Here is a 27,205-nt window from a genome sequence, read left to right on the forward strand (position 1 = left end):
TGGCCAGTGTGAGACAGGGAAGCAAAGCAAGTTTCAGGAATGCAGAGCCCATCCTGCTCCCACTGCACAGGGCTGCCATCTGCAGCACACACGGATGCAGGCTTCCAACAGAAGCAACTACTATTTTGTCTTATAAATAAAAAAAGTTTATTAAATCATTTAGACTTGAAAGAAGTCACAATAATCAATGCACTCAACAATTACAGCAAGTGCATCCTGTACACCACCAACCCAAATGGATTGATTCTGTATTTTATAAATAAAAATTAACATATTTACAGTGAGAAATAAAAGCATGGCATTAGGCAGTTAAATTAGCAGATTACACAAATGCCTACCAGTTGATTTTTTTTTTTTAAAAAGTACAAATCTACAAGATTACATACGACAAGTATGACTTCATTAGGTTTAAATTTTCAGAGTCACAACAATTTTGTACATAATTTTGACTATGGCTCTTCCAACCACTGCCTGTAAAACCCCCCATTTAATGGCAAAAAGCTCCTTTTCCTTCTCTACAGCTTCATCCGCATAAGATACATTCCCTAAGATCTACTGTAGTGCAGAAATATGAAATGATTTCCTCTAATGGCAAGCATGAACAGTGACAATATGTACAACTGTGGTATTTTTTTTGCTTTAAAAATAGTGCAGATTCCCAATTCACCCACCAGGGAGAAAAACTGAGTCAAAGTTCATTTCAAAATCATCTTCATTTCACCAAAGAGCAAGTGACCCGGATAGACACTCACTAGGCTTAGAGACTGTAATTTGCTCTATAAAAATACAGTATTTTAATTCTATTTACATGTTACAGATCTCTCACTCACCCAGCAAGCTGACATTTACAAGCTTCAAAAAAACCCAAGAAACCCCCCAAAAAAGGATAATGGAGCACAACATTGGCAAGCACAGCAGCTGGACCCGTCCGCTTAGGAGAGCAAAGGTAAAGAAAATGGAATGTGAAAGGTTTTGGTTACTGGGCTTCCTTGGCTGTCAAAGTAAACCAAAATCTGTCCAATGTGTCTTATACCTTAAACATGGCAAAAAAAGCTGAAGTAAACTATTTCCAAGATAAACATTCTGCATCATAGGATCCTTCTGCTGAACAATCCCTGTGAAACCTGCTGAGTGGAAGAAGTGATCCTGAGGATAGTTATTTGCTTGGTTGTCTGGAATGTTTATTTCCTGATAGGCTCATTGTCCGTGACCTCTGCCTGAGCACAGGTTTGGGTGGGAGCTCCAAGTCTTCAAAGACAGGATTTTCTATGATTGCTGCAGCCTCTGGTCGCTCAGTGGGACTTGGAGAGAGCATGTCCTTCACCATGGTGTACTGAAAGAAAACACAACACATATTACATGAACCAATCCATAAACTCTTCCTCATTTCATGTCCTGGCTTCAGCTGTGGCTGTATGAACAAGTGGAAAATACCCTCAGCTGAGGTATTTGGGTGTTAGTGCTTTGGCTCAGTAGTTAGAAGTGTACTAAGTATTTTAAAATGTATCACTGTGCATTTCTTGAAGTGTCTTTACTGTCAAGGATTGACAATGATTCAGCAATCCAAACTGGACTCAAGGTTTAATAGAGTTATAAAAAACTTCATGTTATTTGCAATCAAAATTAAATATATGACACATAATTTGTAAGTATTTTTTAATTCATGTTTACATATTTAGCCACACTGAATCTTTCTCATGGCAAATTAGAATTTTTCCTTTAAATATACAAGTAGTTTGAATATTTGTTTCACATTTCATCAGAATTAGTGTCCTGTTCAGCTGAGCACAGCACAGCCCCTTCTCCCAGGCAGCCTTCAGATGTAAAGCAGGAAAGGCTGGCCTCATTTGGCCCCTGGTCTGAAGCTACCCTGAAAACACCTGAGAGAACCTCAGCTTTTTACTGGGGAGGTTTTGTACATCACCTCCCCTTTACCTGCAACCACATCACTTTACAGACCTGACTAATGAGAACACAGCACAATTTGCTCATGTGATTTCCCTCCTGGGAAGTCCAGTTCTGGAAGGGATTCCATGTAGTCATGATGCTGCCCTCTCCTTTACCTGTCTGAAACTCTGCACTTTCTCTTTGGGAGTATGGGTTTGTTGCAGGAAATCATGACAGGATGTATGTGAAATGAATGACTGCAAGTGACAAAGGGAAGTCGGGTAAAAATGTATTCCTGGAGGAAAACTGTGACAGGAGTGTCATTGTGCCCATTATTGCAATGTTATAGCTTTGAAATGTAGAAAATTACTGGGATAGAGAAATGCATGAAAGCAACCTGGTTTCTCCATTTTTACCTGCAAAGCAATTGGAAAGCAAAGGAAAAAAGCTACAATTATTAATGAAAAAGCTATGATTAATAGCAACAGCTGTACCTACCTCTTGTGCATATTTCTGAGTGAACAATGGTGGAAACTTCAAATTTCTAACATCACTTAAAGTCTGTAAAAACATGAAAAATTATATGTAGATTTTCCAAAATATAATTTTTCAGCAGTATTATTCTGTCCTTCAAAAATATGCAAATTACTCAAACAAATCAGCCTGCTGGAAAAATAACTTTGTTTTGAAGTGTTACTTTAGTGGTTAAGAATCACAACCTAGTTGAACAGGTGAGTTACTGTTTCTCTAGGTATTGAGCCTACAAGAAATATGCTACAAGAATTGTGATCTCTGCAATTTTATACATAACCTTTCTCACTTTAGCTGAACAAAATCAACAAATCTGTGCACCACCCATAACCCCCAAGATGGCCTATACCAGTATTAAAACACATGAAATTATTGTCTCTGCATTACCAATGTAAGCACCAGTCTTTGTTTAACATTTAGGAGGAATGAGAAAATTTATGTGTTTGGAAAGCAGTTGTCTTGGGTATTTGTTTCTTCCACATAAAGGCCACTGGCTCCATCTAGTGACAGTGTTTTTGCCATGTTCAGCCAGAAGCACAATATTTAGCACTTCAGTTTTTTGGAAGGATTTCCTTTTACAAAAGTTTGAGCACAAAATATAAGAATTCTGAAGTTAAATCAAAATTCATTTCACTATTACTCCATTGGAAGTATAAGATGGGCAACAGCCAAGCTCTTATTCAAGAAAACTGAGTTTGATGACATTAAAATGCTTCAGAAAACTTCTTCTTTTGTGTCAGTTCAGTCTGCATTTAGTGATCTGTTTCCCAGCATGTCATTTGGAAATAAATTGCTGTTACTGACTAACTGCTCGCAGCTTGAGACAGAGGCAGCTCTCACGCTCCACCTCTGGGGATTTTTCCAGCCAGCTGCCACAAATTCCTAGAATTTGCTGGGTTACTTGGTCAGGCAGAGCATGTTTTGCTTCAGTAAACAGTGCTAATGCTTGGCTGATGCCAATGAAAACCTCAGTGTAACAACTCAGAAATAACTACTGAAGTAGCCAAACTCCAGAACCTGGCAATGAAAGGGCAGGGTTTTCTTTTTAGCAAAAGGAGTGAAATCACAGTGAAAATCCTGGAAAGTCAGGGCACTCTTTTAACACTGTCTTGAAGTAAAACACTCGAATTAGATAGAATTTAGGTTTCATTACTTGCTTTGTTTCTGTTCTTAGGAGAGAAACTGAAAGGGCAAAGCCTGTAATCAGTACTGCAAGAGATCTGAGAATCCAGGATGGCTCTGTCCCAGGTATTTTGTTTCAGTAAAACTGATTTAGAGAAATTGAAACTGTTTTCACTGCAAGGGGTTCAAATTAACACCAATTCCTCCTTTAGACTATACTGCCAGAGCATTTTACTCAAGACAATGCAACAGATGAAGCACTTGGTCAGGCTGCTATTCAAGTTGTTTCTTACCTCTCAGCTAAACTCACTCCCATCTTCACCTGAGAATGTAACACCCCCCAAGCATATTTAACTGATAAATACAAGTTTTAATGACTCTTTCTTTCCTGCACAGGTCACTGGTTGTCAAAGAGGAGAGACCTTTCTGGCTGTAGCCCCTGTTCTCCACGAACTTGTTACTGAGCAAGATGGATCTCACATTTTAACAGCAAGAGCTGTAATGCACCATCAAACATCCCAAATTCACATCTGGTGCAATGAATGTCATCAGTTATGGGAAGATTGTGCTTGAAGCTGAGCAAGACTCACAGCTAAGATTTACTATAGGAAAAGAAACAGCCATTTTTCACCAAGTGCTCTGGGTGGAAGAGCACGGCAGATGAAAATGAAGGAAGAAATAATCAAAAATGCACAGCATGGTTCCAATTCTTGAATGAAAACAAGGCTGGTAGGCTTAAAGTCAAAAGCTGCTTCAACTGTATTTGTTGCTTGAGTTCTTGGATATTGTAGTTCAATAGTTTCTCTTATTGGCTTGACAACAGAGGAGCTTTGTTAAGAAATTAAAGCCTCAATTCAACTGCACACATTAGGAAGACTGCAGTTTATTTTCAGTGATTCAGGGGGTCTGTACAAGGCTGATAAAGAAGTTGTGCTCCTAGCTGCAAGGCTTTTCTCCAAGGAAAACAGGACAGAAACCTCTTGCCAGTGTTTCACCAAGCAAATAGCTGTTTTAAACAAATGCTCAAACTGAAGATAACCCAACACCACACATACCTTGACTCTCTCCATCTGTGTGCTGAAGGGGTAGAGCAGCTCAAAGAGAATCAGTCCCAGAGAAAAGATATCCACCTTGTGCGAATAGGTGTTGCCACAGATCTGAAAAGGAAAAATCAGGGTCAGGGCAATCAAGCTACTCAATTACCTACAAAGTAAACAACACCCTTGAAAGTCCACCTATGCAAGTCACCAGCCCTGTACACAGCTGAAAGCTGCTGCACAGGAATGTTGGCAAACTTCAGCAGTGAGCACCAGAGAGCAAGGTCCTGATCCTCAGCTCCTCTGTGCTGCAAAGCAAAATGCTTCACCTTACTTAAACCTCATGCACAACAGTGTCCTTCCTCAATTAAGTGGAATATTCTACAATTACCTTCCTATATACAATTACCTTCCTTGCATTAAAAGCAAGAAAAACGATTGCATCCAGTCTAAATAATTAGCCACCATTTTTTCTATAACAAATATATATATATATATACATATATCTGTAAAAAAATTCATTCTGGTATTCAGTTTAGCTCAAAACTCTATTTTGACAAGAAAGAATTTAAGTGACTTGATTACAATGGTTTCTAGGCATGCCTGATCTTAGAGCTCCCAAAAATTCAGGGCTTTTCTGGACACTGACAAATACAGCTTTGGTGAAGAAAGTACAAACCTGTTCTGGGCTCATGTAGAGTTTGGTCCCTACTTGTCCTGTGTGCCTGGCATAGGCTGGCATTGGGGTCAGAACTGATTCCTCCTCCTCATCTTGGTCCATAGCAGTCACCAGTCCAAAATCCCCAACCTTTACTATGTCATCCATTGTGAAAAATATATTGGAAGGCTGAGAAAACAAAAAAAAAAGAAAAAGTAAGTAACAAACAAGTGTCTCTGTTCCAGTGGTTACAACACTTGGTTCTAACTCAGAAGCTGTCAGGGTTAAAAACAGTCACTGAACTGCTGAAGGAAAGCAGTTAAGAATTTTAACTATTCAGGAAAAAGGAATTACTCCTCCTTTAACCACTGTCTCTTCCTAAAACTCAGACTACTCATTTCTCATCACTCAGCAGAGGTTTACCACAGCACACAGGTCTGCTGAGGAACATACACAGAGCCAACACTGCTGGGAACAGCACAGGGAAGTTATCCAGCATCCATCACATGACACTTTCACACCACATGCTGCAGTTCCATCTCCTGGCCTTTTGTATTTTAATCCCTAAGTGCTAAAGTCGTTTACTGCATTATTAACCAGTACACAGCACATCATCTTAGTATTAAATTATAGATACAATGGGAACAGGGTCTGCTTTTCAATGTAAGTGTGCAGGTTAAGGTGGGAACAGCTGTTTGCATAACAGAATTAAAAGTTCATTTTTGATAGAAGCTTAAGAACTTTGCTATTCATAAAGGCAGCAACAGTGATGATCTAGCTTAATTCTCCTTTAGCTTGTTTGCCACACACCACCATCCTTGGCTTAGCCTACTGATGAAAGAGATTGGAACAGAGATGTCCCTTGGCCAGCAGTGCACATCCCAGACAGGTTTTCCAGAAATTTGCTTCCAACTGATAGAACAGCACCCACCAAAAGAATCATTATTCCCTGAAATACAACCACTCCAGCTGGGTTACAAAAACAGACACAGAGTTTTGGGGGAAGAACAGACTGATCCTGCAAGGGGAAGGAAGCAGCAGGATGTACAGGGCCAAGCTGTGAAGAGGCAGGTGGTGCTGGGCAAGCTCCTCTCAGAGCTCCTGGACCCTCGAGGCTGGGAGAACATGGTCTTTGCTGACATAAACCCTGCAACAGGAGCAGGCAGGCAGATAGAAGGCAGGATTTTCCCACAAGATAAAGGACTACAAAGCTGACCTATTTCAAAGTCCATCTGACTTCCTCAGTTAAAGACAAACCCACTGTATGCATGAGAAACAAGACAGAGAAAAGGTTTTTTTTTTTTTATTTCTTTTTTTTTTAAGCAATGGCCAGCTCTGAAGGAAGCACTAGAGAAACAGTTCCACAGTGCCCACATCCTGCCTATGAAACTGCCTTCTGAGCTAGGTGTTATCTCCCACTGAATTTCCCTGTCATGAACATCCAGCTCTTTGGCATGAATCCACTGCCCTGTAAACCCACAGCATCTCCAGGCTCTGGCTGAACCATTTGCAGAGCACCCACTCCTCAGTGCACATCCACATGGTCAAAAGTCTTGATATCAGAATTTTAATGCTCTAGGAACAAACATCTCAATTAGGAGTTTGTATCCCATTGCCTTGATCTCCATTCTCTTCCAACAAGCATACAAGTCAAGATTTCTCTTGCTTCCTGGGGAAAAACTTGTCATAACAGAAAGTTTGTTTCAGTACTTCTCTGGCTGGACATAGACTGTCTCTGAACAGCCTGGCACATAGTTTCTACAAATAAGAGGAATGGACTCTGCTATTGCAATATACCAGCAAAAATAAACCATCAAGATCACATTTTGGAGAAGAAAAAGCCTTAGGCAGAAGCACACAGTTTTGATTTAAATCTTCAGAAGAGTACAATCAAATATAACCATCCTCTGTTTAGTTATCGTGCCACCTGCACAAAGAAATTTCTCTCCATATTTTTCTGTCAGAATTCTCATTTTTTCACAGACATGAATAAGCTTCTCACACATCTGGAATACTCTGTTTAATTCAATTAATGGTGCAAAACATATCCAAGACTGTTCTTGCAGTTCTGTGAAACTGATAATTTCTTTTGAGCTGCCAAGCATGACCAGCAGTTTATCCTAGGAATAACAGTAAACTCACTTGACAGACAGACTTTTGTTTCTGCCCTTCATTTTCTTCACAAGAATTTGAACTCTGACCTTTTTGCTTACCCACATAAATTCCTGCCATCTTGTCATTACAGTATCTGTGATTAGCAGGAGTCTAATTAGTGCATTTTTAATATGCACTGTTAATTTAAATATTTAGATTACTTCTTGGATCTTTTAATATACCCACATAGGAATTTATTTTCACACAGCTCTACCAGCTTTTGTTGGTGTCAATGTGAGCAAGAACTGGCCTCTGCTATCACTGAGCTCTGCTTGTAGCCAAGCCAGAGCAACTCTGCAGGTTATTCACTTGTTAGTGTTGGCACCAACTCAGGGCTGCATGACCAATCTCTTGGACAAATTACAAAATTAGATGAGATCCCTTCCTAGGAGCTTCTGAAAAGTATAGAAAATTATTAAATAAACTGGCTGTTGTTTTGACCAAATTAACACATAACAGACAAATAAACTTTGGGATCCAAGAACAACAGCTATACAAGCATAGAAAGTTTCCTGAAGGAGGAAGTTGTCCAGTGAGACTGTTTCCAAGTTGGTTATACCAAGTAAACAAAATTAAATCTCTTGTTCAAACTGCTGCCAGCACTGAACTTTTAAGATGTTCCAACAAAACACTCCACACCTGCTAATTAAGACTAATACAGTTTAAAGTGAAGATCTGTATAAGGTTTACTGAACGGTGAGCTCAGTGAAGACTGCAGAGGGCTACAACTGACAGCATTGTTAAGAAAGGTTATTAATTAACATGTCTAGCAACATATTAGTACAGGGATTTAATTACTTTCATGGTCAGTTTCTCAAGCACTAAAGATTTGTCAGATAACTGGTTCAAGGTAATTGCCTAATGCTGATGGGAAAAGAAAATACTTGGGAGGGCTCACGAGTCTAACTCTGACATACCCTTTGAGGATTATTGAATCTGAACCTGCTTTTACTAACACATCTGAGAGGGCATTTTTTAGCTTTTGCTTCTGCTGACACCAAATTACCATCTGAGAAGCCACAATTTCAGTAATTACTCCACTGAAGTAGGGTATTAATGTCTCCTCAAACAAGCAAAGAGAAATAGAACTGTCCACATTTGGCAAAAGGGATCCACTTCTCAGAGCTTGGCCTAATAAAACCAACTACAGCTGAGCTGTTCAATTAAATTTCTTTACTTGGTAACACATACTAACACTTCCAGTGCTTTAAGTTGCAGCAAAATTAGGTGCTAGCATAGGAAGCTGCTCATGAATAAAATGAAAGAAGAGGTACAAGTTACTCCTGACTTCAGTTACAGTGAACACCAGAAGTGCAAAACACCTTTCTCAGCCCTCCTTCTCTGGATGCTGGAGACATTAAAAATACTGTGAATCCTTCAGAAAGCTTCATTGTGATTGCTGGCATTGGCTCATAGTTCTGCTCTAGGACAGTTTGTTTCAATCCCAGAGCAGTAATACCTAATTTTTACTTTCTCTAATCAAGAGTAACACTGCTCCTTTTAGGCTGTATTGCTATAGAAAGAAGGAAAATACCAGAATTAGAATAACAGAATTATTTAGGTTGGAAAAGACTTTTAAGATCAAGTCCAACTGCAAGCTCCACACTGCCAATTATCTGCTTCACTTCAAATAGTAAAACAGAATCCAAAATAGCTTTGTCACACAGCTCAGCACTAAATAACCCTACAAAGAACATGAATTAAAAATACCATAGGACAAATGCCACTGATCTGTGCCAGGTACAAGAAGTCTTGCTGTAAGAAAGGCTTTAATTGCAGTGACAAGTGATGAATGTTTATTTCCTGGAGCACTGCACCTCCAGATTATTGTACAGACATTAATTCAGCTTTTTTAACACCCATGCTGAGGTCACTGAGAGGAGTCAGCTATTTTGGCAGGCTTTGTCTCCAGTGCCACATTCCTCCCACATACAGCAACCTATGGATACGAACCTTGAGATCCCTGTGCATTAATCCTTTGCTATGCAGAAAGTCAACAGCTTCAGCAATCTGCAGAAAGATCTGCAGACACTCTGTCCTTTCCCTCTCCTCTATGGTGCATCTTCTGCTCATCCAGTCTTTAAGGTTCTCTTTCCTGCAGAGCTGCATCTGGATGTACAGATACACCTTTGGAGAGGTGGGTTTGACTTTTTCTGCAGTGTTTTTAGAAAGGTCCAGGCTTAAACTTGTTGGCCTTGGAGGAGAAACAGAGAGGGGACTTCCTGAAGCAGATTTCTTGTTATCAGATTCCTTTGTACTCTTCCCTTTATCCTCAGGAGGACTCCCATTATGTGAAACATCAACTTTATCTTCCTTACTAGAGGCGTTTCCACAGCCAGAATCCTCAAACACAATAGAGGAGGAGGTCCCTTCCTTCAGATGTACAACAGGAACAGCTGAAGAACAGATTTCCAAGGAGTGTCCCAGCTCATTACTGTTGATAGTACTGTCTTCTACATCACAGCCTGTAAGAACACTGTCCTGAAGGTTTAACAGCGGATCTTCTGAGTGCTGCAAGTCCCTGTTGTCTGTGTCAGAAAATTCCAGAGGGGAAAACTGGCTTCCAGATGAATCTGACTGACCACAGGGTATCCCCACGGACCTCACCCTCTCTGCTGAAGTTGCAGTAATTTCAATGTGTTCCTTTGCTGAAAATGGCTCTGTTGTGATCTTAAATGATGGGACATCCATTGGGCTGGGAGAACTGAGTGGCCAATCAGTGCTGGAAGACAAAGGTGAGAGATCAATACTTGAGAAATTGTAGTAGATTTCTATCATCCCACTAGAAATGTGCTTCCAAAAGCCCAGATTTTAACAACTGCTATCCCTGACACCTGGGTCATAGTGCAACAAGGAATGACTACCAAGTGTAGGAATCACAAATAACCAGGATTTAGCATCTGTGTCTTAGCAAGGATAATATTTTCTCATTGAGGCAAAAGTGTTGATAAAGGAACATTTAACAAGCTCTACTGCCTGGATTCCTAATGTGCAATCAGGCTTATCTTCAGTTTGAAAAAATCCAGCCCTTTGGAACACACGCTGCAAGGACTATTTAAAGTGCCTTGGAAGAATTACAGCTGTGAAATGTAAATTTCATGCCTGAAATATAAAGGTTGCTATATTCTAAAAATTGTGAGGCATGTTAAGATGTCATTATCAAACCACCCAGTAGTCTTGTATTAGGCCTCATTCTATAAATGTCAACATACACCCACTTTTTCCTCTCTCTTCACATTCTCTAACTCCTTTATCTAATTTTCCATTTTTAACTTACTTCTACCAAGCTTCACAAATTGTCAGTCTGATTATCCCTCATGAATTTCTGCTGAAATAAATTCACTGAATTCTTGGAGTACTGTATCAGGTCCATCTAACTCAAGACAGTGAAGAGGAAGAAAGCAGTAGAAAGGAACAAAGAAGGTACAGATGCCAAACTGAATGATGAAACTGAATCACAGAGGCAATGCTCCAACCTTCCAATCACCACAAGATTCAGTTACACAAGTTCAGTTAAGAACCATGTGATATTTCCTAAGCTGAAAGAAGGACCTTAATACAAGAGAGGACCCATAAATCAAGAATTTTATGCAAAAGGGTGATATATTATTACCTGTTCCATTGAAAAGTCTGCAGGCTAAGTTAACAACCATCTCTCTCCTAGATAGTCTCTCCATCTTCCTGGATCCTCTACCAGTTCTCTAGCTCTCTTGACATACAATCTCCAATTCAATAGTTAAAAAGAGCCCCATGAGTTACCTTTCATCTTTTAACCACTGCTCATCCATCTTTTCCTGCCATCTCTCAGGGGGGGCTTCCAGCCAGGCGTTGAAATAGCGAACAATCCCTGGGTGCTCGAGCTTAGCCAAAGCTTTGACTTCCCTCATCACCTTCTCACGAGCCAGCTCCCTAAGGTTTGGGGTGAGCAGAAAAAGAGAAACACTCACAAAAAGCAACAGCACAGCACAAAAACTTGTGCAAAGGAATTTAATCAAAGCTGCCCCAGTATACACCAGGCCAGTAGCATTGCCTTTCACATCAAAACAAAAATACAGCTTAAATTCCCCAGAGTAACTCCTTTAGCTTAGTAGAATGTACTCATAATGGCTCAATATTTAGTCTTCACTTTTCACATAATTACAGACAGCAAAAACAAGAAGAAAAAAAGTTCATCTTCCTCTCAACTGTTCTCAAGGATAGAAAAAAAATATTTTGAACAGCAATATTCTACTGGGATATAGAAGACACTGACACAAAAGACATACAGCAATACCTTAGTATTAGTTTTTTAATTGGCAATAGGTAAGGTGGTTGCATAAGGACTATTTCTGTTCTGTGGACAGGAAAGAAGGCAACCTCCTGTCTTACTGAAGAAATTTATTTCTCTTCATGAGACTGTAACTGGATCAAATAAAATCTGATGGTTTTATTTAATAGCTTTGAATATGCTTGGAAAAGAAAAATTTAGGCTACCTTCAATCTCTGAACAAAACCTTTAATCTTAAACAGTCATGCTTATTTACCACATTAAAAAAAAAAAAGTAATTCTAGATTTCATAGCTTTACCCCCTCCCTCTTGCTGTTCTAACTTGAGATTTCCAGAAGCAGTGTCTCCCATCTCCCACTAAAAGGAAGTGCTGCAAGCTCTGGGTAGGATTATTCAGCAGCATGGCTTGACCACCTATGACTGAGAGAAAAGGTGGGGGTTGTGGGACCAGAAAATGAAACAAATGGGCAAATGGTGTCAAAAATTAGGTGAGGGAGAGAGAAATGAAAGAGGAGGTGGAGTAGGAAAGGTAAGGAGAGGAAGGAGAAAAGCACATTAACAGCACTACAATAACTGGTCCTGTTAGCAAAGGCTCCATTCATCAAGGAAATCCCCATGGAGCAGCAGCATCCTCACAAAGGGATCTGCTATGCAAGTGTTTTAGCCAAGCAGGTCACCTCTGCTGGGATTGCATATGCCAATTCTCTGTGCCAAAACTAAGACAGCCCCCGTTAAAAAGCATGTCATTCATCTTAATCTGGGAAATCAGTTCAGGAGCAGATGGTTCTGTGTAGGATGGGATCCCACCATTCATTCATTATTCTGTGTCCCACCAAACCATTCACTACCTGTTGGGCAATCGGATCCTCTTGATGGCATAGTTGCAGTCATCTACTTTATTTCTGGCTTCAAAAACCACTCCAAAACCTCCACGACCCAGACACTGAATTGGTTCAAAATCTGTCAGATATCTGGGAACAGAGGGGTGTGAGGAAGGGAGGGAGGATAGAGGATAAAAATGCATTAGTACAGATAGAAAAATTAAGTCATTTATGACCATGACTGAAGTAGTTCTGTATAGGCAAAACATGCTGAAAGACTTGCAGAATTTCTTATTTTTCCCTGCTCACCCACTGTGAACAATTCTCTATCTATGAAATGGACAGTTGCTAAGTATGTGTTTATGCAGCAGGATCCATTCTGCAAGCAATGGACAAAATGAAGAGGTTTTTCAGAATACAAGTTTGCATGCCTACTGGATCCTGAGTATATAGCCCACATTTCTATAGCAGACTATTTCCTAAACCATTACTTGCCTTTAACCCTACTCCAAACAATTGTTTCTGCAACTAGTCCTTCTAAACACTGCATCCAAAACATCACTGTTCTTATATATCATTACTTTTCTTATTCTTCCTCATTTTAAACACTCCAGGTTTTTATTTTGAGTTACAAATGCACAGGAAATGGTCACTTTTACCCTGGAGCATAATGACATGGCCCTATTCAGCCTTTTATCTTAACCAACTCCTTTGTAAAACCAATAAAGGTTTTATTTCAAGTATAGACTGCTTATTCTGCAGAGTATATAACATGTCATCTGCAACTGCCTTTCTCTGCCTTATACCATAAACACAGGAACAGATGGAGTAAACACTGATTAAGACCTACAAGGATCAATCTCCCATTTTGCATATCAGCCCAGAAGTAAGAGAGCAATACTTCTGATCATATGTAACCTGTTGACTCTCTGGAATTTCTGAGACTAATCATAACTGCAATGTCTTATGAGTAATGGGGTCACAGACTGCTTTGCTCCAGTTGCTGATTATGCTGCAAAGTCAGACCTGGGAGTTCCTAGGTAAGAACAGGTGAACACCTACTCTTTCTATCTCCAGATCATATTAGCAGCCACACTGATTAAACACCTTGTTTATGTTGTGTTGAACAGACCTCACCTTGACACATATCCGGAGTTCTTGGCATCACTCCAGCTGTTGTCTTTAATGTCTCCACAAGTGGGCTCATACTTACAATCAGTCTGACACTGTGTTTCAGACTCCTTCCGCAGCTAACAAGGATTTCCAAAACAAGAACAAAACAAACAAACAAACAAAATCAACTCCTTGAGTGCCTGAGACTGGTTTGCACCCTAGATATGGCATTAAATAAATATCTCCAGACACGTCAGCAGCAGTCTAATCTGCTTGCTGAAGCAGTTAAGCAAATTGTATGTGGCAGCTGGCAGCCTTCACACACAGATTAAACAATAAATTTAGGCTTTTCATTTTGTTATCTCATTAGTTATTAACTTATTAATATTACTCATTGCAAGTACAAACTGAGAGAAACAGCTAAAATAATTCCTTCTGTACTTGGGATTCAGAAAAAAAAAATACTTACTCTGCTGTAAGGGTGGGGATGGAAGAGCTTGCGCACAATAAAGGTTGTGGCCACAATACAAAACACAATGGTGCCAACAATTTCCTTCCACCAGTGAAGCAGGAGAACAGGATCCTTTTTGCGAATGTTCTTGTAATTTGTGTCATCAAAAAATCTAACCGTGATCTGGTTGCTACGTTTATTTCTCTCCCTCTTGTAGTAGGGTAAGTAATAACCATTATCTGTGTATAAAACACACAAGGAGAACACAGATATACTTGCAGGTGTAGCTCCAAAACAACTCTGGCTTCTCAACAGGTCTTGTTAATAGACATGGGGTGGTTTTATTTCCATGCCCCATGATTTTAAATGGCACATAAGCAAATTCAGTCAATTAAGGTTGTGGACAGCAACTAGGTCTCCCTATCTTTAAACCAGAATTTCTTCCATATGGAAAACCTGTGACAATCATCCTGAGTCTCCAGCACTGTTAATGAATTCTGAAAAAAGTAATTCCCAAGATTTTTCTACTCCAATCAACTCTCAGTGGCAACAGCAGCACACACAACAGCTCTTCAGTAGCAACTCCTGGCATTTTGTTGTGCTTTATGTGGCTCTGATTGTATCTACATCACAATCTGGAAATCCTAGTTTGGGCAATAATATCCTAGTTCATTAAATATTTTTTAAAATACACATATTTAAGGTGAAACAAATGGTCATTTATTGAAATTGACAGACAATAAATCCTAATTTGAAACACTTCAAAGTCTGGAACTTCACCTACCATATGGGTACTGCAGAACTGACAGTGCTCCATTGCTGTATTCCTCATGAGAATACTTGTCATTGCTGAGACACTTATCAAACTCATCAGAGCCCACCAACACTGGAGTCCTGGAAGGAGAATCTAAGCATAGAAAAGACAAGATTTACTGAGCTTTATTTCAAGTACAGACTGCTTATTCTGCAGAGTATATAAAATGTCAGTTGTTTGCAAAACTCAGTTCTCACATTAATTTAAGGAGAACTTCAATTGCATAATCTTACAAAATGCCTCTTGAATCAGGCCACCAGAATTAAATTTCATCAAAGGAAACATTAAGAAAGGTACTTTAAGGTAACAGTTACTTAATAATTCTCCCTTTTGACAAGTCAATTCACTCATATTCACACCACTGCAAAAAACTTCTTCCTCTTTTTGTTGAACAATTTGATTAAGAAGATCCAACATTTCATTGCTAACAAAGACCCTGTCAAATCCATAGTATAAGAAAACAGACCTTAAACATCTTATTGGAAAAAAATAAACACTTAATAAAGCACAGAGATATTCCTGAAGTATTTTACAGCTGGAATCATCAGACTAGTTTGAGACATACTGGAAATCAGAAAGATGTCCTGTCCTTCCTGAGCTAAGGTAATAACTGAAACTCTGAATTGTTACTTACGGATTAAAGGTTTCCATTTGATTTTGGGAAGAGGAATAATTGCATTATCATTCCTGGATTCCAGAGCCTTTGGGCTGCTTGGGAATTTCTTAGAAATTCTGACTGATGATTGAAGATACAACTGGCCCCTGAACATACCTAAGGAAGCAAGGAAGCATATTAGTCTTTAGATTTGGTTCTCTTCACTTCTGAAATAAAACTGCCTAGTCAAAATACATGGTTAAAAACATTTCTGAAAAGATTCCTTCATATTCTGAGAACCTGAGATACTGCCTCTGATTGCTAGGCTGGAAAAAAATCAAGTAATATCTTCCCTTTGTTCTAGGAAAGCAAGGGTTCAGGACACCTCATTTTTACTGTTGGAAAGCTGGTGCTGCAGGAAAGGGCCAGCAATTTTTAAGAGCTATAAAGGAATTTGGGATTTGCAGAAGTAAGACCTCAATCAAACTTCCTACCCTTGTTAATGCTGCACAATACAGCCATTACCAGGAAGGCTGGAACAATCTGGCTTCTTCCTAGTGTTATTTTTATCTGTTATTCAAACCACTAACTGAAAAGATACAAGGTGCAAAGACAGAGAAAAAGGCTAAGGCAAACCAAGTCTTAGAAAACTAAAGCACATTTACCTCCCAGAGACACACAGCTGAGGACTTCTATTTCAAATTGTCACAAACCACATCCAATGAATTCTGACAGCTGGATGACAACTAAGCCATGTAAAATTTTATCTGAATTTTTCTTCATAGTAAGTTACTGCAATCAGTGTACAAATTAATGGGCAATAAGGCTGCTTTGTTAGCTGTCAACCTGCCTTCTAAAGTTTCAAGACTTTTAGTCATCTCCAATGTACTGAAACTACAAAGCAATGAACATTTCAGAATCAAAATGGAAAAGATTCATGGGCTTCAAATCTACCAGTACAAAAAGATTTGCTTTAATACAACCTCAACAGAGAAATTAATAATGTTCACTACAGAAAATGCTGCAGCTGGTGTCTCACCCAAATAGACACTGGATTCTGTGGCCCCTCTGGCAGCTTCCACAAGATCTTCTTCATCTTCCAGTACCTCATTATTTGCTGTGTAACTCGTGTCATCAAACAGACTGATTGGAATTACTTTGCCATCCTTAAGCAGCCATGCAGAAGCAATTGGAGTGCAAAACTGAAGGAGAGAGAGATAATTGGAAAATTAATGTTGTATTAATGAGTTATTAAATAAGAATAATAAAAAAAGAAGTGTTTAAATTTCTTGTTTAAATTGTTAAACAGATGCAGCAGCTCAAAGTCAGAACTTCAGTTAAAAAATTACAAGCAGATGTGTGCTCCTTTACAAAGACAATGCCTGAAACCAAAGATGAAAGATATCTTCAAAACATCTACTTTTGTGATATTTAATATTCCTTCCCCCTACCTGGTATTCCCATTCCAGATGTCCTCCTCGTCTGTTAAAAGCCATCACCTTCCAGTCAGCCACAGAGACCTTTATCACTGTGTCTTTCATCATAGCTTCCTGCTCATCCACATCTGAAATAAGTTTTGTTTCTTCTTTGTTCATAGATGACTTAAAATTGCTCTCAATGTATCCTGCTCTGGTTTCAATATCTGGGACATAGCGCAGCTCAAAGTGACCAACACTGAAATTCCACCTCAAAGAAAAAGAGAAAACCTTTGTAGAAACAGCTTTTATATTCCAAGGAAGTCCCAAGTCCTCTTGGGAGAAGATTTCTAAACTGAATTACCTATACTTGGCCCATATTTTCACAGCAAACTCTCAGACTGTCAAATGAACAAAACTGTACCAGGAGGGGAGTGCTAATCCAGAACACAAATCAGACAAGCTGAGAAATGCTGTCCAACATGACGAGTGAACAGAGAAAAAAGCTGGTAAAGTAGGGCCAATGGCATTAAAGGTTTAGTGCATGAAATGGGAAAAAAAATACTACATCAAATACTACAGCTGGGTCTGCTTAGTAAGAAAACATCCTGTAGCTGATGAAAGCAGAAAGTACAAAGCTCTTAGGAAGCAGCACTCTACAAGCCGTTTTTCTCTTCACTGATTTAGTGGATTTAACTGGAGACATAAGATTTTTCAAACTGAGAAAGGGACAATGCTTTTTTGTTTAACCCCATATACCATCTAAACCAGACCCCTTGACAGGTACTTCATGAAACCAGGATTGCTCATGTGCCATAGGTTAACATCAAAAAAATAGACAAATGTGCAAGGAAATGTGTAAGGAGCACAGTTTTCTTGCACAGCAAAAAACTCTTCAATTCTTGTAAACCTACAAAGATACAGATGGGGAAAACATGGCATGTTTAGACAGCATGAAGGGGTAAATATTTCTTGAACGGGATATTTGGATACCTAAAGCTTCTTACTAGTCTGGAAACCACCAGGAGCCCAAACTGGCTCTTTAAAGAATTTGCATCCTTATAGTAAAAGTTTGGCATATTTTATACACCTGGTTGATTTATTAAAGATGTTTCTTTCTCTGAGTTAAAACCCCAGATGCTTCTTCCCATTCCCTGTCACCAGGAAAGCACTTCTGCTTCTCACCACAAAGACAGGAGGACTCTGGGACACAAGACTAAATACTATGGTTTTGACACACCTCTCCTGGCTAGTATGTGTCTCTAAGAAACACAAAAACCAAGATTTATCCTCTCAGACATCTGATCTGTTAATCTACTGAGCTCTCATTAGCCTCTCTCTGACAGGCTATAAATTCACATCCTGTCACATCCTGCTGCCAACAGAAGAGGGAGCAGGGGAACAGGGAATGACTGATTCTCCACTGTGTTGCTGGGCAGTTACTTGTATCTATGTACAGAAACCAGCTTTTGAAGTCTGTGTTTATGAAGTGGGTTTGGGTTTCTTTTTTTCCCAGAAAATACATGTCTATAATTTTACAGAAATCTTGATGAATTAAAACTTCAATGTGACAGTGTTAGAAAAAATCACAGATTAAGCCAGTTTCTACAGCTTAGAAAGAACAGACCACCTACATTACAGGATGAACAACATAAATCAAAGAATTATATAAACTACCAACTTAAGACATCATGTATAAACCCCTCCCCAGTGACAATTACCATTAGTAGGTGAAGAAATGAGTAGATTATAAGAACACTTTTAAACTGTCTCCTCTTGCACAAAAGCAACAGTTAGAACAAACATCATAGTGACATTTGCCTTGTGCAGCAGAGCAGTGACAAACTCTTCCGAGCTGAGCAAGGACAAGGGAAGTAGCTGTGATCTGATTCCTGTCTTTTCTGTCTCACCATCTCTATGGGAGTGCTCTGAACAGTTCTCAGACTCACTTTTCATTGCCACTGCGTGGCCCCACAGCCCGGACGGTTTTCTGGGTGCGGTGCAGCAGCAGCGTCTCCTCCTGCTCCGTCTCCTCGTCGTCCCAGCGGCGGCAGCCCACGGCTGAGCAGATGTACTTCACCTGAGGGACAAGGCAGGCTCACATGTGTGACTTCAAAATAAACACCATCAACAGCAGCATTCGAAGCTAACAATCCTTACAGCCTGTTCTTGGCTGGAATTCCATGACTTTAGATGTTTGACTGGGGGGATGTTGAAAAGCCTGGTTTAAGAGATAATGGCTTTTCAGAAATAAACTTTCAAAGGGTTCTAGAAAGTTTGCAGTCTGTGGTATTTTGACTACCATTTGACTATATTTTGCATGTACTTCTAACACAAAGAAATCTGAGCTCTCTCTTTTCCCACTATTTCTGTGGACATCAAAAGAACATTCTTGCAAGACCCACAGCATAATTCTGCTTTCATGTCATATTTGTTTCGGCATAACTCTATTGGCTTCAAATGAAGTACTACTGACTTATATAAAATACCACAAAGCCTCCTCCCTTTGCCTTGTCAGCTATTAAAAGGAAAAGAAACCCTTAATGAACTCTCACAGTCACACAGTTTCCAACAGTTCCAATCTCAAATAGAATTTGCATTATATGGGCAATGTCCAAACTCTTAGGAAGGAAGAGTCAGGAATTATTTCCCCTAAGAGGCAGCCTTGCTACTGTCAACATAAGCCAGGAATCAAAACAGAAATGGAAACTCTTCCTCTGAAGAGGAAGAGCGAGGAGGAGCCTGTTGGTGCACAGAGCCCTCTGCTATCAGTGAGGAAATCAAAAGGAATTAATGAACTCTGGTTTGGGTCTGTGCTCTTTATCATTAGTGATAATTCCACACCACACCATAAAAGTGTTCCACATTAAAATGTATCATGAAAATGAGAAAAAAACCCAAACAACCCACCCTGATTTTGTTGAAAACAAACACCAGGAGCTCTAAAATTTTTTAACTGAATCTATTTTTCATCTTGTTTTAAAATGCAATGTTTCTGAAACACCAAATGTCTGTTCTTCACTACACAAAGTAACTACAAGCACTTCAATGACATCTGACATTTAACTTAACTTTTAAATATGACTTTAAAATATAAGGAGAATTTCTTCTGATAGTAAACACACTGACAACAACTGAAAGTCCTCAAGTTTTATATATGCTGAATTTTTTCTCTTCTTATGAATTTTGAAAAATCTGAAATTAGCTGAAAAAAGGTGTCACCGAAAGCATTAATTGATACACAGTGAGCTGAAATGCGAAGTCTGTTTCACGAAGAGCAAGATGATAAAGCTGAACTCCTCCCACAGAAAAGGGTCATCCCTCTTATCCTCTCACTATGCTCTGGTAACAAACCTGCTGTCCCTTCCCTTGTGCTGGCTCTGGCACTCCCTGATACCCTGCTACAGCTAAGCCAGCACAAAACTAATCCAGTAAAAAGTGAACAGTGCTCTGCTGGGTTAGCAAATGGTGAGACAAGGGTTAAAGCCAGCACAGGAGGCAGAGCAGGCACTCCCAGGAAGGAGATTGCAGTGCCAGGCCACCTTTTGCAGCCCACAAAGCTCAGGTTCTGCCCTTTCGTGCCCTGAGCTGCACCACAGTTTAAACCTCAGGAGTTACCTGTTTGCAAGGCAGAGCTCAGACACACACACAAAACACCTTTTCAGGCTCTTACCTTCCCTGAATAGGAGCTCAGCCCATAGGTGGTCAAAGACTTTCCCCCAACTAAGACAACGTCCTCGCCAAATTTGTAGGACGACTCCAGAAGAGACTCGACGGTGAAAGGAACGGCTTCCATGCTCTCTCGATCCCGGTCCCACTGGAAGAGGTCCCCGTCCAAGGAAGGGATAATCATCTTGTTTCCAAACACCTAGAATAATTGAATTCAAGGTTAGCTATGGTTTAACCATCATTTTATTAAAACACACAGACCACAAATGCAACAGAAATGCTGTATAAGCAATGTATTAAAAAGCAGTGCATTATGCTCCAGTGTCCTAATGGTTTTGAATCTCAGAGTCCTATTTTTCAAAATTATACTGAAGATAGAAAACTTTCAGGCATTCAAATCAAATCCATATTTCACTATTCTTAGCTAAAAAACAGTTCAGTGTGTGACACTTCTTCAAAACATTTGAGAGCTCTATGAGTTGACAGGTTTCATCCAAAACTGCAGAAAATATGATGTGGGTTGAAGCATTCCCCAAGAGACAGGCACTGGTTAAAGTGCAAAGTTTTGCAGATTATTTGTGATCACTTCAAGATAGAGTAATTTTAAAAGTACAACTGAGGCTTTTCACGATTAATGCCTATTCCAGAATATCCAACCTTCTGTAAAGCAGAGAGAGAAATTATCACTGAGATCAGAGCTCACATTTCACCTTTGCCTCTCCAGACAGTTAAATCTGACTTCTCAAAATTTCTTATCTATAAGATACTGTTCCTTTAAAAATTGCCTGGCTTTTCCCTAAACACAGAAGTAAGAGGAGAAATCTTCACTGGGATACAATATTTCATCCATTACACAGAGATTTTCAAGGAGATCCTAGCTAGGAAGTATGAGTCATTGTCAGTGAGTACTAAGGGACTTATTAAGAAACTCATTATCAGCATGATGGACCATAACTAATGCTGTGGAGCCAGAGTGGCTGTGCCCACCAAGAACAGTGAGAACTGTAATCCACATAATCTTAGTTTCTGAGGATGTGGATTAACATGGGAGGTTTTAGTGCTTTTTCAGAACCTCTGTCCATTTGGGCAGTATCCTACAATATAATTGCATTAAATTCAGTTTCTTAACACATTAGAAATTGAAGACTGTTTCTGGTACATGTGTATTAGTCACTTGGAAAAAAATATTCCTGCTCAGACTCCAAGGCACAGATGTATATTACAAAGTGGTACAAAAGATGCAGAAGGTTCCTTGTTATCATTTCTGGAGCCACTGTGAGCATCTGAAACCACATCTTCTGCATGATTCTAACTTCATATAACATGGAACTTTGTATTCCTCTAACAACTGGGTCACAGTCGAGCAAACAGCATTAAGCAAAGCTGGGATTCACCTGAACAGGGAGGAAAGACAGATGTTGTAGATGTGTGCATGTCATGACTAATATCTCCTCTGCTCACTGTTCAACACACCTCATTTAAAGAGAAAATTCAGATGAGTTACCCCACACTGCTGGTATTTAAGATCCCCAAAGGATCCAACACTGATGCTTTCCAGCTTTGAAAAACCTCATGATGACAGACAACTAAAATAAAAACTCCTCTCAGGAGCACAATGTGTAATTGAAGAGATGATAAAAATAAACCCCTGAGATTAGCTGTGAAGCTCTTTACAAAGCAAAACTAGGTGTGTTTTTACCTCTCAGATATTTACATTATGGCAATAAAGGCCAAAGACACTGGAAAAAACATGGTATGTGATACACTAATGTTCCATTATGATCTACTATTGGGGAGGAAAGATAAACACACACAGCCCTACACACACACAGAGAAATAAACCAACAAAAAAGCAAATATTCTTGTGGGGAGTGGGGGGGTATCATTTGTAGAGATCACCAAAGCAAACAAATAAAGTTTACATAAACATTCATATTCAAGAGCACCCTTGTGGTCTTGAGAAATAAAAGACTGGAAAGATTTGGAAAACACCTTTTTAAAACCAAAATGCCAGTGCCAAAATTGCAGCTGTAAGCATGGTGGAAGTTAAAACATTCAACACAGAGGAGTAATACCACAAAATGTTTCAGTAATATATTCTTTCAGAAGCCCATAATAATTTTGATGACAACTTTTAGCCTTGCAGCTGTTACTTTGCATTAACAAATCCTCTGAATGGATCTGCACATGATCCATATGCACGCAAGCTGTCTGAAGGCCCTTGCCAGTATGAGATACTCTGCTCCAAGGGCTGGAGACTATTCCATGGCTTTTGAAGAATGGAGACAGTGGGGTAAAGTGCCCAGGAATTGCTGCTGAGCAAGGAAGAATCTCTGTGGGTAACTGCAAGCTCTGGGGACAGTGTGACACACATCACCTTAAGTGCCTCCCCTGTCCCAAAGTTCTTGCTCCAGGGCCCGAGCAGGAAATTTTCCACCAGCAAACAACACACACACACATTGGCCATTTCTAGGAACCACACCCGAATTTCCAAGATGCATGGAGCTGTCTCAGCAACACACATCTCCCAGTATAAGGATCAAAGCAGGTCATGGCTTTGAAGGTTCCGTGGCAGTGGCTCTCTGCCTGCCCTGTTAGAGCCTCGGTCCCCATAAACTGCAGAGGACAGGTGACACTGTTGGTCAGCTCTGCTGATCACCTGTCCGTGCTGCCAGCCTTGAGGGCATCCACAGGAGCAGCACAACCTGGGTGATATTGGGAGGGAAAAGCTGAGAAAAGACACAGCTACTGTCAATGAACACATCAGGAAAGGGAGCACAGGCAGCAGGAAGAGCTGCTGCAGTGAAGGACAATGCCAGAGTAGGAGTGGATAAGGTTAAACTGACCCTAAGTGCAAGTGAGACATTTGGGTTACTAACCATCACAAATGAGCTATTTCACTACAGAAACAGAGCAGGGTTAAAAAATCACCTTCTTTTGAGATAACTCTATCTATAAATGGATTACGAGACACAGTGCTGACAGCATCTGATTACCACGAAGGTCTTCTTTTAACAGAAAAGCTTTATTTGAAGAATGGGGCAGGTATGCAAATGTGCCACTTGCAGGTGCCAACATACATGTGTAACAAAAGGCATTTGTGGCCACTTGTGGTGAGATCTGTTTTCAAAAGGGCAGTTCAGCCAGAGGTTTCAGAAGGACATTAATAACAATATCTGAATTATGCAGCTCATTTTCTAGTACAACAGAAGCAGAAAAGGGACTTTCCTTGAAAGTACTAGTAACTAGCATTGGCATGCAGCTCAGGTAAAGGAATGACATCACCCTGTATCTCAAAAGCATTACCTCATCTCCTAATCCAAGGAGTGAGTCACCCAGGCAGTCAGCTGCAAATCTCTTGGCACAGAAAATGTAGGTTACCACGATGCACTTACACATTCCTCTGATCTGTCAATGTAAATAGCTATTTGTTCAGCTTCACTGGTCAGCAATATGGCACATAATTGTTAAGTGGCTTGTCTTTCAGAAGGAACACTTAAAAAAAGCCCCCACATTAAGTGTGGAGCCCCGAACGAGCCGCTGCTCTTTTGCTCATTAAGAGTTTGCAGCCCAAGTTCTCCATTGGCTCTGCGCGGGGCTCTGCAGCCCTATCAGCGGCGCGGGCTGCGCAATCTCCAGGCCGACGGGTGAGGTAATGCAGTTTCTAAAAAGCTTCCACAAAAAAGCAAAAAGGCATAACGATCTGGAATGGCACATGCTTCCAGGGAATTTGCTGTCTAGACTCTTTACTGGAAAGGAGGGCACCGTACGCCAGGTGCCACGGCAGGTTGATCGGCGCGGGAAGGCGCTGATTTATAGCGGTGGAGAGAAGAGAAACAGAAAGAAAAGGGAAAATTGTGTAAACAGAGATCAAAACAAGCTTCCAGGAGCTGTTTAACAGCAGGCGTGACATTCTACCCCCTTCTTAAGGCTCTTTATCGTCTGAAACAAAAATCAAGCCTGCTCACGTGCAGACACATCTGAGCCAAGTCTGCTGCCAAAACAGTCAATATTATTGTTTACAGATGGGCTGGACTATCTACTAACTCCAAGGAAATAACCACGCACAAGTGAAATATTTTCCTTAAAATAGGATTTTATGTCTTCATGTTTTTCTAACACTTCTGCTTGTAGTTTTCAAATCTTGCTGTTACTATAAGCTGCAAGAGCTTCATTCCAGTTACTAATTAACTAAGACCAACCTACATGATCTTAAATGATAAGGGTACCAGTTTTTTTCCCCCTCTATGATTATCCCTACAATAGGATCACTGTAACAAACAGGATCAAAGTCAACATCAAGCACACTCTTAAGAAAACTACTTCTCACTGAGAACTATGTCTTTTAAACCTCTTTAAAATTAATCTAGGCAACATATTAAAAGTCACATATGGCAGCTTTATACTGAAGGGTAGAAACAAGAGTCTGCACAAAGAAATCTGGGAAAGTGAAAGCAAGCTGGTATGCTCCACATTAAAAAAAACAAACAAACAAATTAAAACCACAAATCCATAGACAGGCAGTAACATAGGTATCCCTACTGTATATGATTACAGATTTTTCAGGTAATACAGATATATATACTTCACACACACACACACACAATTTTTGAGATGTCCCTAGTTTGGGATGGTCTGGAACTGATTTATTGTCTGCTTTTTTTTTGTCATGCATGCAGGAAGGTTATCTGCACAGAGTCATGGGTTTATGACTTCCTTCCAATAAGGGAGGTTAGAAGAGGTTATTTCTCCTCTTCACCTTAGATTTCAGGATGCTGATTCATCTGTTTTGCCTCCAGCGACCTGCAGAAATCCTGAAGCACAGGGCACTACAAGGATGACAGTGTACTGTTAGTAACAGGCAAACCCTAATCAAGCATCACACTGGGATGAAGGGGCCAAACAGAGCCTTCTCCAAGGCCCACAGCATCCCCACTTCCTTAAGAGAACAAAGACCCAGACACAAGCACAATCTTTTGAAAAACAGAGAGCAAAGTATTCTTAAAAACATACAGGGCTGTTCAATCCAACCAGCCAGTAAAAAGAAAATTGAGTGTGAAGGGAAGTCCACGACTTACATCAGTAAAACAACCTGAGACTTGTTCAAGGGCAATGAGGAAGCTGAGGCAGGAAATACTGACAGACAGGTTGTTGTTTGTCTAGAAAACGTCTCCTTCTTGTGAGTGCCATGACTTCTGATCTCAGCACTACACTTGTTTACAAAGTGCATACCTGTCCTGACCACCTCCTGTGCCTGTTAAGCACCGAACATTGCCCAAACCCTCCTTGAGACCAGGACCGTGAGAAAGGCTGCACCTGGACATCAGCTAATCAGTATTTTATTGAGCTGTTTACAGAGGTGGGATTAGGTGGCCTTCCTGCTCTGCAGAGGCCACTGCCAGGGCGGCACATCAGAGAAATAGGTTTCACCTCAGCTGGGGTGTGACAGCCTGAAAGAGCACACCAGGTCTGCACAGCAACAGTGAGCGGGGATGTTTCTCCAAGCCCAGGCTGATTTGTACCATCAGGCTGTACAGCTCACCCAGCAACAGTTCACAGCATCTATTGAGTGACCAAACCTGGCCCCTGACTCCTACATACATTAAGTACCTTATGACACAGTTTATATCTATTACAGTCTTTCTTCTCCTTCCATCATCCCTCATACTCCATAAGCTGGTAGTTTCTCTTTCATTTTTCATGGAAAAGAGTAATAAATTCAACTTTTGCGGGCCTGTATTTTCTGTAGGATGAGTGTGTAAAGTGATACTGTAACCCTGTGCCTGGATGAGTACTACAGAACTCATTTCAAAACTCCTTTCTTCTCTCTCTTCAAAGCAACACCTGCAACATCCTCCTGAGAACTTTAATAAAAGACTAGAGCTGATATCTGTCATGATTCTGCACTTCAGATCTTAAAATCTGATCAGGTGTAAGCACCAGGGTCCTGACAAAACTGTCTTTTACACAAACAGTGCAAAAAGCAACGGATGACAGCAGCGCAGCAGCTTGAGACTTTCACTCTCCTTTCCAGCATCAGGGGCATAGCACCTTGTTCAGCTTGAGTTTGCCCTTAAAGGAATTATTCCTGCTCTGCCCTCCCCTGAAGGGCTGCACAGGAAATCTGAGGAACTGCAATGTGCTTACTAGACCACCCCAGCTTCAAAAGAGATCAGGAACCCAATACTGTTTGCTGTGCAATCACACAGACCCTTCCTCTGAAGACAAGCAAACTGAAATACCACCGTTACTTTAATCATAATCAAACAAGACTTGAGGTTTTGAGATACAGAGATGCCAGCCTGCTCTGCTGCCATGGTAACAGACTTTTAAAAACTGTTCTCCTTAATAATAATAAAAAAACCCAACTACACGGTGCTTTAAGACTTTATTTTGACATTATTCCATCCCCCTCTTTTACATGGCAAGTTTTATTAATAAGACTGCAAGTCTTCTGAAACTTAAGAGCACTGCTTTCTGAGACAAACCAGTGCTGCTGCTACTGAGCCCAACACTGAGCTCCTTGAAACTAACAGCACATAAGGGAGTGGATTAATGGAAAAAAAAAAAAAATTACCCAAAGCCTTGCCTTTCCAGAATCAGGCCCTTCACAGAAGTTCATCAGCCACCACAGCAAACTGGTACTTGCATTTTGGTTTGCATGGCAAGGC

General features: G+C 40.2%; 1 protein-coding gene across 1 annotated transcript in view; it reads right to left on the reverse strand.

Annotated features, from left to right (window-relative positions):
* Positions 1 to 123: 123 nt before the first annotated feature.
* Positions 124 to 27,205, reverse strand: part of EIF2AK3 (eukaryotic translation initiation factor 2 alpha kinase 3) — a 42,166-nt gene continuing 15,084 nt past the window's right edge. Inside the window, exons 3-17 of the mRNA XM_056490068.1 lie at positions 20,539 to 20,733; positions 18,815 to 18,945; positions 16,902 to 17,136; positions 16,490 to 16,652; positions 15,490 to 15,627; positions 14,826 to 14,948; positions 14,060 to 14,280; positions 13,615 to 13,727; positions 12,505 to 12,627; positions 11,149 to 11,298; positions 9,343 to 10,111; positions 5,257 to 5,424; positions 4,596 to 4,697; positions 2,386 to 2,448; positions 124 to 1,333 (exon numbers count right to left, since the gene is read on the reverse strand). Of these exons, the coding sequence (XP_056346043.1) occupies positions 1,157 to 1,333; positions 2,386 to 2,448; positions 4,596 to 4,697; positions 5,257 to 5,424; positions 9,343 to 10,111; positions 11,149 to 11,298; positions 12,505 to 12,627; positions 13,615 to 13,727; positions 14,060 to 14,280; positions 14,826 to 14,948; positions 15,490 to 15,627; positions 16,490 to 16,652; positions 16,902 to 17,136; positions 18,815 to 18,945; positions 20,539 to 20,733 (2,871 nt within the window). The 3' untranslated portion in view covers positions 124 to 1,156. The remainder of the gene's footprint in view (positions 1,334 to 2,385; positions 2,449 to 4,595; positions 4,698 to 5,256; positions 5,425 to 9,342; positions 10,112 to 11,148; positions 11,299 to 12,504; positions 12,628 to 13,614; positions 13,728 to 14,059; positions 14,281 to 14,825; positions 14,949 to 15,489; positions 15,628 to 16,489; positions 16,653 to 16,901; positions 17,137 to 18,814; positions 18,946 to 20,538; positions 20,734 to 27,205) is intronic.

Source organism: Oenanthe melanoleuca, chromosome 4, assembly GCF_029582105.1.
Source record: "Oenanthe melanoleuca isolate GR-GAL-2019-014 chromosome 4, OMel1.0, whole genome shotgun sequence".
NCBI lineage: Eukaryota > Metazoa > Chordata > Aves > Passeriformes > Muscicapidae > Oenanthe > Oenanthe melanoleuca.